Source organism: Dama dama, chromosome 7 (genome assembly GCF_033118175.1).
Source record: "Dama dama isolate Ldn47 chromosome 7, ASM3311817v1, whole genome shotgun sequence".
Lineage (NCBI taxonomy): Eukaryota > Metazoa > Chordata > Mammalia > Artiodactyla > Cervidae > Dama > Dama dama.
Window position 1 is genome coordinate 6,103,015 of NC_083687.1, and position 14,325 is coordinate 6,117,339.

General features: G+C 47.1%; 2 protein-coding genes and 1 non-coding gene across 9 annotated transcripts in view; 1 reads left to right on the forward strand and 2 right to left on the reverse strand.

Annotated features, from left to right (window-relative positions):
* BEND6 (BEN domain containing 6) overlaps positions 1-9,188 on the reverse strand; it is a 59,544-nt gene extending 50,356 nt beyond the window's left edge. Inside the window, exon 1 of one of the 2 annotated variants that reach the window (XM_061146354.1) lies at positions 9,145-9,188. The gene's annotated coding sequence lies outside the window, so the exon portion shown is untranslated. Of the gene's footprint in view, positions 1-5,738; positions 8,965-9,144 lie in introns of those variants that run through there. The other variant, XM_061146355.1, reaches the window with a different exon arrangement.
* On the reverse strand, positions 5,962-6,093 carry LOC133060052 (small nucleolar RNA SNORA18). The gene has a single exon (XR_009693717.1). It is a non-coding gene; the product is annotated as a small nucleolar RNA SNORA18 (small nucleolar RNA).
* A 771-nt stretch (positions 9,189-9,959) lies between the features above and the next one.
* The window catches only part of DST (dystonin), a 517,500-nt gene continuing 513,134 nt past the window's right edge, over positions 9,960-14,325 (forward strand). For 4 of the 6 annotated variants that reach the window (XM_061146340.1, XM_061146344.1, XM_061146341.1 and 1 more), the window contains exons 1-2: positions 9,960-10,140; positions 10,679-10,740. In XM_061146340.1, the coding sequence (XP_061002323.1) occupies positions 9,960-10,140; positions 10,679-10,740 (243 nt within the window). The remainder of the gene's footprint in view (positions 10,141-10,678; positions 10,741-14,325) is intronic. The other 2 variants (XM_061146343.1, XM_061146349.1) reach the window with 1 other exon arrangement.

A 14,325-nucleotide genomic window follows, 5' to 3' on the forward strand; every position in this document is an offset into this window, starting at 1 on the left:
GCAGCTGAAATTAACATTGTAAATCAACTATACTTCAATTTAAAAAAGCCTAGTCGTGTGTGTGTGTGTGTGTGTGTGTCTGTGTGTGTGTGTGTGTGTGTGTAGGACCATCTGAAAGTCTGCACAAGAGAGCATATGCAAAACTCAGAGGGACTCCGGATAAGTTCTCCTGTGGTTACAGGGCCTCCAAAATCTTTTCTAAGGAACACCAGTCTTTGTGAGTATTATTTTCCTTGGCTCTTCCTCTGTTATTACTCGTCCCTTCACTCTACCCCCTGAAACTTCTGTGCTTTTCCCAATTTATCAAAAACACAAGTGCAAAAAAAAAAAAAAAAACACAATTGCAGAGTCACGCCTAAAGAAGAGTAACAATTAATGAAATGTTCTATTTTAGGATAGTTGTTAAGTCATGTAAACCATCTTCCACGTCACATTTTTTTTTGATTAATGTAGAACATTCTATCCGTCTTGAAAGTTGGCTGCAAGATGAGATCACTGCAATTTTAATAATTTTTAGATCAATTTTTAAAATTCATAAAATGCAATCATTCTGATGCAGGAATTAACGCCTATGCATAAAAATCAGGAGTGATTCAACTTTCAAATATTAATCTATCCTATTGATTATAACATAAAGGACAAGCTAGTTTCTCTTTGAAATATCTGCCCCATTCCCTGGTGGCTCAGCTGGTAAAGAATCCACCTGCAGTGTGGGAGACCTGGGTTCAATCCCTGGGTTGAGAAAATCCCCTGGAGGAGGGCATGGCAACCCACTCCAGTATTCTTGCCTGGAGAAGCCCATGGACAGCCCTGGCGGGCTACAGTCCGTGGGGTCACAAAGAATCGGATACGACTGAGCAACTAAGCACATACCCTATATTAATGTCCTATACTAATGAAATTAACTGTATACCAATTACCAGTGTCTATTAATTTAAAAAAGCCTGCTTAAGCAGGATACAGGAGTGATCGCTTTTAATAGTCTTAAAAGTTTAGATCTAAATATAATCTGCTGAGTCACATATTTCAGATAATTTACTTAATCAACTGTTAACAATAAAGTAGGTGCCCCTTCACCTACTATCAGTAATTTTCTGGCTCTAATATTCTTTCACACGCTGTTGAAGCAACATTACATTCCGTGATGAGGAAGCCCAGCACACAGGGTCCTGAGCCGTGTGAATGAGGGCAAGAGGTGAACAGCGATCATGCCAGCCAGCTTCTGGGGCCCCAAGCCCCAGACCCAGTCAGCTCGCCTGGGCAGACCACCAGGAGGCGGGGGCACTAACTGTGAGCCCGCAGTATCTCCTCAAAGTGGATCCCTGCTTCACTGCAGATGGACCCCAAACGAGCCTGCGCCGGGAGCAGTGCACAGAGGGACCAGAGATGCCCTGGAAATGGCATCGTCTCAGGTCCGCTGCTGTGCGGTGTGTGGATGTCGCACCACAAAGCCTTCCACAGACTGCGGGCTCGGTGGGGAACCTGGAGGAGATGGAGCCCCAGACCCAGAGATGAGGCCCCCCCCCAGACGGTGGACTTGCCCACTGGGGTGAGGAAGTCCCGCAATGAAGCGGGGGAATGTGATCCCAGGGACAGGTCACAGGGACCTAGCGTCCTGGGAGAGGAGGGGCTCACAGCCAGGGCGGTGGGAGGACGGGGCTGAGCTCCTGGGGATGGACGGCAGTCCTCCACACCACGTGCGTCAGTGCTCCTTGCTTCAGGCGTGTCTAACTCTGCGACCCCCACGGCATCCTCTGTCCACAGGATTTCCTAGGCAAGAATACTGGAGTGGGTGGCCATGCCCTCCTCCAGGGGACCTTCCCGACCCAGGGATCAAACCCATGCGTCCTGCATCTCCTGCACTGCAGGCAGATTCTTTACCTACGGAGCCACCTGGAAAGCCCATTCCACACCTCAGGCAGGGTTATCCTGGAGGGATTCAGGGCCCCAGTTCCCAGACCTCCAGGGAAGACTGGGTATTGAAAAGCCTCACAGCTGTGGCTTAAGCAGGATACAGGAGTGATCGCTAAATTCACCAGGATGTCTAGGAGTAGCTTCTGGGAACCTAATACTAAGTCCTTGCCTCGCTCTTTTTAAAAACTTTTCTTATTTTTCGTTTTTGGCCACACAGAGTGGCATGTGGGATTTTAGTTCCCCGACTAGGGATCGAACCCCAGCCCTCCACAGTGGAGAGGGAGTCTTAACCACTGGACTGTCAGGGAAGTCCAGCTGCCTCTCTGTTAAGCTTCAAGATTTATGGAGATCCTTGCAGACTCTGAGCTGAAGACTAAATTCCAGGACCAGTGTTTCTGGCTCAGAATGGGCTTCTGCCTTCAAACATCTAAATGTCTGTGGCGTGGCCCTGGATAGCTTAATGCAGGTTTCCCCTCTCAGGGTTGAAACTGACATCCAATAGAAGTTACTGAAGGAGGCTTTTAGTCCCTCTTCAAACCTGTTTAAAGTTGCGGCAGGACAAGGAAGCTCAGAGCACACTGTCTCTGCCTAGATGTCCCCTTGCACTGGGGAAACGTCCCTGAGCTTGTTTAGTTACAGCTGAGAGCTTCCTCAGTTCGTCCCAGTCTGAAGATGCTTCAGACGCTTCCCCCAGTCTGGGAGGCAGGTGGTCACTGATGTGATGTGATACTGATGGATGATAGAATGGTTTGATGCTGTAGAAGCCTTGGTATATCTGTGTGGCTCTGTATGGTTCTGAGGATGCTCTTTTTGGTAATAACTCCTCAAGAACCCGGTGAAAACTGTGGATCATGTCCCTCTAAAGAGATCCACAGTTTTACATGTAATTTCAGGTCCCTAGAATCCTGTTTGTGAATCCCAGGTTAAAGACTCCTACGGCACAGATAAGACCAACAAGGACACACTTTAGATTTTTGGCTTTCTTCTATTACAAAGAAATTACAAATAAATTTTACTATATCCTAATTGAGTGAGTTTGCTATTTGTTTTCCTATTTTACTCCAAAAAGTATTTTGGAACCACAAAGTCATGTTAAGATATATTTTTTTCTTTCTGTTCCTAGACCCATGGGATGCCATTACACCTGGATAATTTCAATAACATCTGGAGCTGTATGTTACTGAAACATCTTTTACTAATTCTCAGTTACTCATCGCCTTTTCTTGGGTACACTTGCTATCTGCTCTCTTAGTGACATCCTTTCAGGCTACCAGCATGTTAATGCATTAGTATACAAATCTGTTACCACAAAATATTTAATGGAAAAGTCCTATAAAAACTATTGTAAGAAATGGAGATCCTTTAGTTATTAAATATTGCTGTCATTTTACTAAGACAATCTGGAATTTAATCCATAAACATTAGCTAATCAAGAATTTACTCATCTCGTAACGTATTTGCTTTGTTTTTTGTTTAGTTGAGTTGCTCAGTCCTGGCCAACTATTTTGCGACTCCATGGATTGCAGCCCACCAGGCCTCTCTGTCCATGGGGTTTTCCAGGCAAGAACACGGGAGTGGGTTGCCATTTCCTTCTGCAGGGGATCTTCCCAACCCAAAGACTGAACTTGAAATCTCCAGAGTCTTCTGTATTGGCAGGCAGATTCTTTATCATGGGGCCACCTGGGAAGCACAGGTGGGCTTCAACTATAAACCACTTGCTTATCTTACTTTTTTCCCTTAAGAATGTTGAAATGCTTGTAATGAATATGACAGCTCTTATCTTGGATCTAGAAGGCAGTGACTTCTGCTTTCAAACTTGCTTCGTACAAGTTGCCCATTCTTAGAAATGGTAGAAGTAGTCCACACTATCTGAACAATAATGAACAAGGTTGGGCAGTGATTTATAACTCTGAGAGCTTTATAATTTGATTTATGAACAGCTCCCACATCTTCCATTGGCAGTTCATACAACTATGAGTAAATTTTCCAGCCAAATGACTCAGTATTTTCCTGCATGACTAATCTCACACTCAGTGTGGAAACTATAGAAATGAATTCTATTTGCTTCTGGATAATAAATGATTACTTTCCCAAAACTGTCTGCAAAGCATTACAGAGGAGATGAATTCAATTATATTGATGTTTTTAAACTCTCAAAGTCAGCAGACTTTTCGAGAAGTCTGTTAGTGTTCACAAAAAAAGAACAAACCCCTTCCCCCCAAGAATGATCATGAATTTTGCCACCGCTAGGACAACAAATCCTAATGAGGCTCTAAAATTTCTAAAACATAAAAGAACAGTTTGGGATGATATCATGTAAAATATTTTGTCTTATAATGATGCTTTTATTTTTCAAATTTTTATTATGCTAAAGTAAAGATCTTTTACAGGACATATTTGCTACAAATAATATTTGACATTTATTGCAAAGAATAATTCTATTACCTTCCAATGCAAAATTTTAAAAGAGAATAGTGATCCATTCATATGATGGCTCTCCTGATCCTCGTGGATGGAAACTGCCTCCTGGATTATATTAGATGCTGTAGTGATGCTCCCAAATAATGTGGCTCCTTGGACTTTCAATTCAAGGGCATGTATACAGTTGGCACAGGCCCTGGTCTCAGACTGTCATGAAAACCACTTGGGAATGAACAAGCATAAACCTTTCTCAGATTCCTCCCAATTCCTTTCACACCACCGACTTCTGAGAGTAAACAAGTTCAGTCAAGAAGGTCATCAGTCCAATATCAGTATGATTTTAAGTAACTTATTGCTAGGGTCATTCTTACCTAAATTTTTTTTTTCCGGGGTAACATTCCAGTGGAATATCTCTGCGTGATTACCAATCAGGTCATCCACTCACTTCCAAAGTTTGTAATAAATGCTTACAAATAGCCTCAGCGATATTCCAAGGCATTCTTTCTCTTTCCCTAAAAATCCTTCTTCTATCTGAACATTAGCAGCCAGGGCAGGTGGGGAGGGGTTTGGGTTGGGAGCCATCACAACCAGTCAGGGCCAGTTTTAACTCTGTAGAGTCAGAGGCAGCCTGAGAGCAGAAAGAACAGGTCTGGGAGACTCAGGGGGCCTGAGGACAAGTAGCTGAACCACAAAGCACGTGGGAGAGGCGGTTGTCTTCTCCCCTCCCTTCAGCTCTCAATTTCTCTTCCACTATTGGCTGCTTCTCCCAAGTTGTATCCTATTCTGACGAAAGCACAATTATTGGGCTTTACTCGCATTTCTGCCCGTGCATTCTAGAGCTAAATTGCTTCAAAGATTGTAGACATCGCTCTTGACTCTTCTCCACATCTTAGTCCCTCTCCGACCCCCTCCCGTCTGGTTTCAGCCTCTCCCAGTGTGATGAACCGGTTCCCTGGAAGGTGTGCAGAGGGCTCTTCGCCACTGGTCTTCAATGCTCTGACTCCTTACTCCGGATGTGCACCTGGCTTGAGAAGCCTCTGAACCGGAAACACTTCCTGCTCTCATTTTCCAGCCCACAAGCGGTTAGATGTCTCCAAAGTTCTGATTCTAGTTCCTTTTTTTTTTTTCTTTCTGCACAAAGTGTAAACGTTTTCTTTTTAAAATTATTATTATTATGTGGAACAGGAAAAATTATTTCATTCAATAAATTTTTAAGGAATTTCACGTGTTCTGATTCTTTCCACTACCAATCACCATAGTTCTCCAAGGTCAGAATCTTCAAAATAACCCTTTCAAAAAGAAGTTTTGCTCAATCCACAGCTGTCATGTCAGTCTGCCCACAATTCTTTTACTTGGCTTCTTTGTTCTCCAATGGAATATGGACACACTTGAAAGTTCCTCACCTGTAATCTTCGGGATCCGATTTCCTCATGCAATTTACCATGTTTAGGGTCAGGAGATGGACCTGCATGGTTCTGAATTTTAGACACCTTCTGTGAATGCAAGAAGTTCAGATCATATTCATTCCTAAGCGATCACACACTAGAACAGTACAGATCATTGGGATGTACCAATATCTATGATAAAAAAGTTTGATCATTAAGTTTTTCATAGTTTACTCGGCAGTTCTGACTTACAGTTCTTTACCACAGATCTAATACATGATTTAATCTATGATTAAAGGAAACCATAGTCACTCTATGAGGCATTTCCAGCAATGTAGGTTTACAAAAAAGCCCCATCAGGATAGACCTCAACAGATTTCAGTTCTTTGTACACTTTCTCTCCCTCTGTAATTCTGTCCACCTGCGTGACTTCAACTATAATTGATGTGTGCAATTCTCACCCTTCTCTGCTTCTGATTCCCCAGTTGGGTTTCCATGAGTAATTTCACATGGATGACTTTCTGACAACTCTGCTCCTCAATGGGTCTGAACCTCAGTTTGTCTTCTCTGCCTTCACAACTGTTCCTTCATCCAAGCCCCAAACCTGAGTCATCTGCAATCCCTGTCTTTTCCTCAACTGGTCACCACACAGCTTAGGTGAAGACACTTCTCAATGTTTCTTTCTGATGCACACATGAGGAATTCGTGCCATTCCTACCTCTAGGGAGGTACTGTAGAAGATGTTTCTGTCACCTTATTAAGCCCCTTACTCATATTTATCTTTGGGAGAAGAATGACTCAATGATGAGGGTCCCTGGGGAGGGGCTGGGACCACTATTGGCAGGGCTGGTGTAGGAAAGGTCCCTTTCACAGATGGTCTCTTGCTTACTTGTGCTGCAGGCCATGTGGACTGGAGGGTGTCAGGCTCCTTTGAGTCTTCAGGTGAGAAGCAGGACAGGTAGGGTTTCCTTCCGGCCTTAGTGTTGGGAAGGCCTACACTTCTTCAGTTGTGACTGGGCAGGTCAGCAGAGTTAGGGGGAAAAGGGATAAGATGCTCCATCTTGGCCCTGAGTCTAAGCCAGGCTCTTAATTTCCTTTTGAATCCTTGTATGCGTTCTCAATTTGGTTGAAAATCTAAAGGGATAAAGGGCTGCAGGATGTATCATCTACATACCTGATACCAAATTCTCTTAACTAATTTTCACAACTCATTTGTCTTGGGTGACAGTGCTAACTCACTATCATAAAAATAAAAAAAATTATATATATATTTCCATCTTGAGTTTTCATTCCAAGGTATGACAGACCTTCCTCCTCCATTGCTACCTCCAAACTTTAAATTTGTGATTTTGCTATAATATCAATTATTCTTTATTAATAGAAACCTACTGGAAAGAATAGGTGTGAATTCTACTAAATTAACTTCCAAAAGGATTGATTGGCTGATTTAATATTTATTGAATTCCACAATGCATTAGCATTGCACAACCACACAGAAAGAAGCAATTAATAACATGCCATCATTTGGAGAAGGGGATGATAAATTAGCAACAAACAAGTCAGAAAATAACGATAGAATCTAAATACTAAATTCTTTCAACGATTTGGTTAGCTTATTATTAGTATCCTTGAGATTACTGATGCAAAGAACAGAAATGAACAGCTCTAAAACGAAGTATCTATAATCTTAACTGCAGGGCAGTAAAGTATTTGCCTGCCAAAAGAGATAAATGATGTTCTTGTGTGCACTTGAAACTTACAAATGGCTCCAGTAAGACTCAGGATGATAACAGTTGTGCTCAGGTTATAGCTCAGAAAACCATAATTGCTATTTAGTTGCTTTTGGTTGTTATAAATGTACAGTTTGGGGCAAAGTGGTTACTATGCTGTGTTTGTGCTCTTAGGCATGTTTCAAGGAGAGTTAGGCCATTTCTGCTCACTCAGAAATTTTCCTCAATAAGAAGGATAAAGTAAAGATGACTTTCCTATCTTCTGTGAGATATTTCTCCCAATGTTTGCAAAAGGTTAGTTCAGTTTTGTTGTTGCTTTAAATTACTCCATTGCGCCTCTGCGAAGCAACGGGATAAGGAATTCTTCCTTTTCTGGTGTGCCCCTCAGGGCAGGCTCCCAGACATTTCCTCAATGACCTCGGCACAGTGGATGGGAATGCGGTGTCTCACTGCAGTGGCTGCAGAATCAGGAAACCTTCGAGCTACCTGCGCAGACACAGTGCTACCTGTCAGCCCAAGAGCCTGAGACCTTGCTGGTAAACCCATCCTGCCGGCACTCTGACCCACCATTCTCACTTTATACAACCACTGCAAGCAAGGTCCATCTTCAAACCAGAACATGTTGTTTTAAGAAACAAGATGTCCATAAGAAAAACTCAACCCCATGCTTCCCGTGGTGATGAATCGCATTTAAGACATGTGCTGGGCAATGCCTTTTTGAGTGTCCATAACGCTTAGATGTGACGATGCTTAAAAGCCTTAAGAACATCAAGAGTTAAGCCTTTATGCAGAGCTGAACAGTGGATTATGTGTAGTTAGAAAACTACATGGATTTTTATATCCTACAAGCAAGTAACAAAACAATAATTGCCATCAATTCTTTAACTGCTTTCCAGAATTTTACAAAATTACACGATTTCTTCAGTCTCCTAAATATTTGAGTTCACCTTAGTAGTTAGCAGAAACTCCACACATGTAGTAATGGGCTACCTTGTCATTCTAATTGCTGTTTCATTATTCAAGTAAATAAAACAAAACCCAGCCCCGCACGAGCAAAACCAGCCCCGGCTAGGGGGCAGCAGCCAGCGGCGCAGAACCGGCCGGCCGAGGTCGCTGTTGCCATCTGTTCCGAGTCGGTGCCCGGCGGCCGCTGCAGCGCCCCCTCCGCGCCTCCCGCGTCCGCACTGCGCCAGCGGGCCCGGGACAACCGCCAGCTGCAGGATCCCTTTTGCTGATGACGGAGGAAGGGGAACGGGCAAGACGGAGAGAAGGAGTGTGTGCCTTTTGAATGTGACAGGTCACTATTTCCACCCTCTCCCTACAAAATCTCTCCTCAAATTAGAGTATTTACAAGTCAACCTCCAGCTTCTCCATCTGCCGGTTCCATACATCTGAAATTGCCTCTCCCTCCAGCTGCACTAAAGGAGGCGAGGTTTTAGGGTCAACGCATGGATGGATAGAGGGGGATGCCAAGTGCCCACTTCTCGGCTGCGAAACTGTGCCAAGTTAGGGGTGGTCGGGGTCACTTCTGCAGACTCGAGCCGGGGCGCGCGTCCAGTTCAGGGGGGCCGGAGAGGTAGGGGTTGGCCCCCTGTTCCGGGGAACCCGGAATCCCAGGGAAGGCCCTGCCTGGGGCTCACGCGTGGTCGTGCAGGACCCCCCCACCCCCACCCCCACCGCAAGCAATCGCTCACCCGGCTGCATCCTCCGAAGCCCCAGGCGCGCAGGTCGGGGCGCGGGGGGGAGGGGGTGGGAGGTGGGGGCAGCACCGCCCGGAGGCTCCCGCCGGCGCCCTGCGGTCTACCCCTGGCTCCGGGGCGCCCCCTGTCGCCGGGCTCCCCAGCGATCCGGCCGTGCGAGGCCAGGGAGGCGGCAGCCCGGGCGATCGGGAGCGAAGGGGCGCCGGGCCAGAGCCCCGCGGACGGCGCGGACGGGCAGGTGGCCCCGCGGGAGGGCGCTGGGCGCTCAGGCCCGGGCGCAGCCGGGGGCCGCCGGAGCCGCCGCAGCCATGTCCGCGCGCGCCGCCGCAGCCCAGCCGTGATGTCATCCGCGGGCCCCCGCCGCGGCGCCCCGCGCCCCGCGCCCGCCCCGCCCCGCGAGCTCCGGCTCCGGGGATGCTGCGGCCGCCGCGGCCGCGGGGCGATGCGCGGGGTCCGGGCGGGGCCGGCGGGGCGGGCCCTCCCCCCGCGCCGCCTCTGCGGCGGGGCTGCGCCCGGGGGCTGCGCGCGGGGCGGGGCGGGGGCGCCCGCGGGGGGCGGGGGCGGCTCCCCGCCGCCGAGTGCCCGCCGGGCCGCCGTCTGCTGAGTCATGGGCAGCGCTGCCCGCAGCCCGGGCTCATTCGCGCAGCGCGGCGGCCGCGGGTGCGCAGCCATTGGGACGGCGCGGGGCCGCGAGCGCCGGGCATGACGCGCTGAGCCGCGCTCGCCGCGCCGCGTGCGCCCCGCGCGGGTGCCTGTGCCGCCGCCCTCCGGTCCCGCCGCCCGCCGGCCGGCCGCGCCGAGCCCGCACCATGATCGCCGCCGCGTTCCTCGTCCTGCTGAGACCCTATAGCATCCAATGTGCCCTCTTCCTCCTGCTGCTTCTGCTGGGCACCATCGCCACCATCGTCTTCTTCTGCTGCTGGCACCGCAGGCTCCAGAAAGGGAGGCATCCCATGAAATCGGTCTTTTCGGGTCGTTCAAGGAGCCGAGGTGAGGCGCGTCGCGGCGGGCTTCCTCGGGGCCGGGGGGACCGCTCGGCGGGTCTGGAGAGGGGAGCGCGGCTCCCTCCGCGCCGCTGCCCCCGCCGCGTCCTCGCTCTCCCTCCCCCGGCCCGGTGCGCTTCGGTGTTTCAAGCCCCGGCCGCCTCCTCGGGTCCGCCGGGTCGTGGTGCCCGCGGCGCGCAGAGATCCGGGAGAGGGGAGGCGGCGGACGCTCGGGCTCGGCGCCTGAGCCCCCGGGGCGGCCGAGCTGAGTATGGGCTGCGGCAGCCGCCTCCACCCGCGCCCCTCGGCGCCGGAGCCTGGGGCAGGGAGACTTCGGGGCGCCCCAACTCCCCCAAAACTTTCCCTGAAACTTCTAAACTGATGGCCTAGCAGCCAACCCCCTCTGCGGGCTATCCCCACTGCGTTCGAGGCGTCCGGAACGCGCCTTCCGGCCCCCGGCCCCCCAGGTAAGTCGTCGGTGACTCGGCAGGTGAAGAACAAGGAGTTAACTGAAGTCTCGTTTTTCTCTTTTTTTTCTCCCCCAGATGCTGTTCTGAGATCTCACCACTTTCGTTCCGAGGTAATTTATTTAGCGCGCACGCTCAAGGTCAGAAGAAGTTCTCTTTCCTGGGTACCAGTATTAATCATAGGCGTGTTTAGAAGCCCGTAGGGAGGGTGTTGAATGGCGAGCCCGCAGCCCCCAAGCCAAAAGAGACATGTGTGCTTTGAAGCGACTCCCCAGCATGAGTTCCCCGGGAGCGGTTTTGGCAGATTTCTTGTGTCGTGGGGTTGCTGTGCTGGAAGGGGAGAGACAGCCCCTAAAAGCGGCCTGACCTCAGGAACGCAGGCTTGCGGTGGCTGTCAGCTTCCTTGATCATCTGGAAGTGGCCGGAAGCTTTCTGGGCGCAGTCAGCCAGCCGCCTCTGTTCACTTGGGTATCCAACCACGCTGGGAGCTTTTAGGGAGTTAGTGCAGGGCAATTTGATCCTTGTGCATTCCCTTTTAGACTTGCAAGTTTGTATTCCTGTTCACCCAGAAAGCGCTCCGTGTTTTACTGGGGAAGTCTGATGACTTTTGCAAAGAGATGATGGTAGTGATCCCGCTTTACCCTCAAAAGGTGAATCATCCCTCCCTCCTTAAACAGTTGACCTGGCTGCACTGATTCAGCAGAACTGTTGTAGGACTAGGTCTGCTGGAGACAGCAAAACCGGGAAACACAAGCTCTCCCGACCCAGCTTTTCTTGATGAGTTTCCAGGCCAACCCCTACTTAATGCCAGATGATTTCCCCCCCCTTCCCGGGGAGTTTCACACAGCCAGGAGGTTGCTGGTAGCAATGGGTGATGTGGTTTGATCTTCTTAGCAGACTTCATAGTTAGACACCCTCCATCGACTTGCTATTTACCTGAGAAGTTATTTCACATTTCATTTCCCGTGTTAATCCGGTGTTTTGTTGCACCCTGGATGTTTGATTGGACTCTGGTTGCTTGAAAGCTTTCACCGTATTACTATAACACCCTTATAATGCTGCCCAATGAGGAATTGTGCCCGGTGCCCTGGTGGGTGAGAACTCTGGGCTCAATTTAGGACTGTAAAGAGAATAAAATAACCAGTCAGATAATCAGAGGTTCCAGTGCTAGCTAGTTGTGTGGTGCTGGAAGACACAACTTCTCAGACCCTCAGTTCTCCTTCCTGTCAAATAGGGCTAATAGTACCTTACAGGGATCTAAGGGGAGGGCAGGGTTTATCAGTAATGGTGTTTTAAAAAAAACCCATTTATGGGAATTTCCTGGCAGCCCAGTGATTAGGACTCTGCCCTTCCATTGCAGGGGGCCTGGGTTCAGGGAACTAGGACCCCAGAAGCTGTACAGTGAGGCAAAAAAAAAAAGAAAGAAAACTGGAAACAAAAACCTATTTAGTTTATAGTAGCTATTTAGTACCTGATAGGTATTGTTCCATTTTGTAAAATTAAATTAAAAATGTGTAAAAATAGAAGATTTGTCTGCAAATCTTAAAGTCTTTATTAATTAACTCAAAGTTATGTGAAACAACATAAACTGTGTCTGTTATAAACTAACCCTTTTTGAATATCTGATTAATAGAATAACCCATCTAGAAGTGATAAAACATCAATCACAGTCAAGAAAGGAACACCAAAATTTAGGATTTTGATTTTAAAAAGAGATCACGAGTCCAATACACATCAGTGCTAGAACCAGAATCAAAATCCTGTTCTGAGTTGTTAGATCAGCCATCAAATGTTTTAGTGAAAAGTGCAGACAGAAAAAAATGATATAGGACTACGTTTTGTTTAGTTATTTGTTTTTTTTTTTAGTTATTTGTTTTGTCAGTTAAGTATTTATTTATTTTTTAGTTATTTGTTTTGTCAGTTAAGTATTTATCCTAAACTTGCCTTTAGTTAGGAAAGCTGGGAGTGACTGTTTAACACCGTAGTTCATTTCACAAGATCCCCCGTACAGACTGACATCCCGTGTGTGCTTTGTATTTGCCTTATCTGCTGGGTTGTGAGCATCTTGATGGCCTGGACCAAGTCTCTCGTCTAGGGCTGTATCCCCACTGCCTGGTATATAATGAATATTTATCAAATGAGTGAAAAATTCCTCAGTGAGTGCCTGTTCCCATAACTGGGCAAATACAACTCAGAATTGGGCCGAAGAGAAAATTTTTTTGCACTTTCTCAGGACAGTGCTCAGAATTCAGCAGTTGCTAAATCCCAGCTCTTATTTTATCTTTCCGGATGTTAAAATAGTGCTCTGGAGTTTGTACTGAAAATGTAAATCACTAATTACAACAAAATGGATTTGGTTAGAATTTTTTTTTCAGAAAGTTCAGTGCAGTGTTAGCGTCATTTATTGATAGCCCACTTGTGTTCTTTTTTGTACCAAGATCCTGTGTTAAACTACTCAAAGAGAGTCATGTGATAAGTGAACATCCTTAGATTGTTCCAGGAGAATGTCTATTTCATCATTGTTTCATGTTCACTACAAATAAAACATTTTCCCCTAAGGAAAACAGAGGGGTGGATTTTTTTCCCCTTCTCTCTTTTAAAACGCCATTTCCTGCAGGATTTTCTCCATGGGAAATACCTCTGAAGTTTTTGGATTCTAACATATTAGAAAATTAGAACTCCTGTTGCTTTTTAGCAGTAGCTGATGCAAAATAAGCATCAAATAAAACGATTTTGTTTTCTTACAAGTTATAGTTCTGTCGAGTGTTCTATTACTTACCCCAGTCTCAGTGGGTGGGTAAGTCACTCTCAGCCCTTCTATGGTGGTCAAATGAGGGAAGTGGGTTTAAGATCTGCTGGTGTATTTGGAAATGTGAAAGAGCTTTGGGGGTGCCCTCGAACATGCAACGTTCAGTTAGCACTTGGCTGCTTTACTTGGTGGAGGATCTCTCTTCTGTTTTCCATACGTCCAGAAAGGAGTCCAATTGGACAGGAAATTTCAGGATGTTTCTTCCCAGGTAGGGAGAGAAATACTTCCCCTGGGGGGAGACTTTGTCATCAGGACCCAGTGTGCTTTGGAGAAGTTTTGCAGCAGGGGAAAAAAAAAATCCATGTCTCTCATCTGAGCGGCTGCAGCTTTTTAGTTCTCACTGAGTGAATAATCAAGCTTCGCTGGTGGCTCAGATGGTAAAAGCATCTGCCTACAATGTGGGAAACCCAGGTTTGATTCCTGGGTCAGGAAGATCCCCTGGAGAAGGAAATCTTGCCTGGAAAATTCCGTGGATGGAGGAGCCTGGTGGGCTATAGTCCATGGGGTTGCAAAGAGTCAGACACGACTAGCATCTTCACTTTCACTTTCACAAGTGAATAATCAACATCTCCTCATCTCAGTCTCTCCCTCATAAAGCTAGAAGTAATTGATACAGATATTTATGAGATGTTTGGCAACTACGAACAATCCCTTTTTATTTTCACACACTTGCAAACACATCTTTACTGGCTTAGGAGTTCCCTAAATTTTAATGATAGCATATGAGTATGTGAAATTATTAACCACCCAGCAAGCGCGCAACCCCAATTCTCTAACAGATAAAAAGGGGCTCAGATAACTAGAAATATGCACTTTGTATGTAAAAAATAAAGAACTTGTGCTGTGTGATACATATATATATAGTGAGATATATATCTATATGTATCAACAATACATATATTGATGGGGAGAAGTG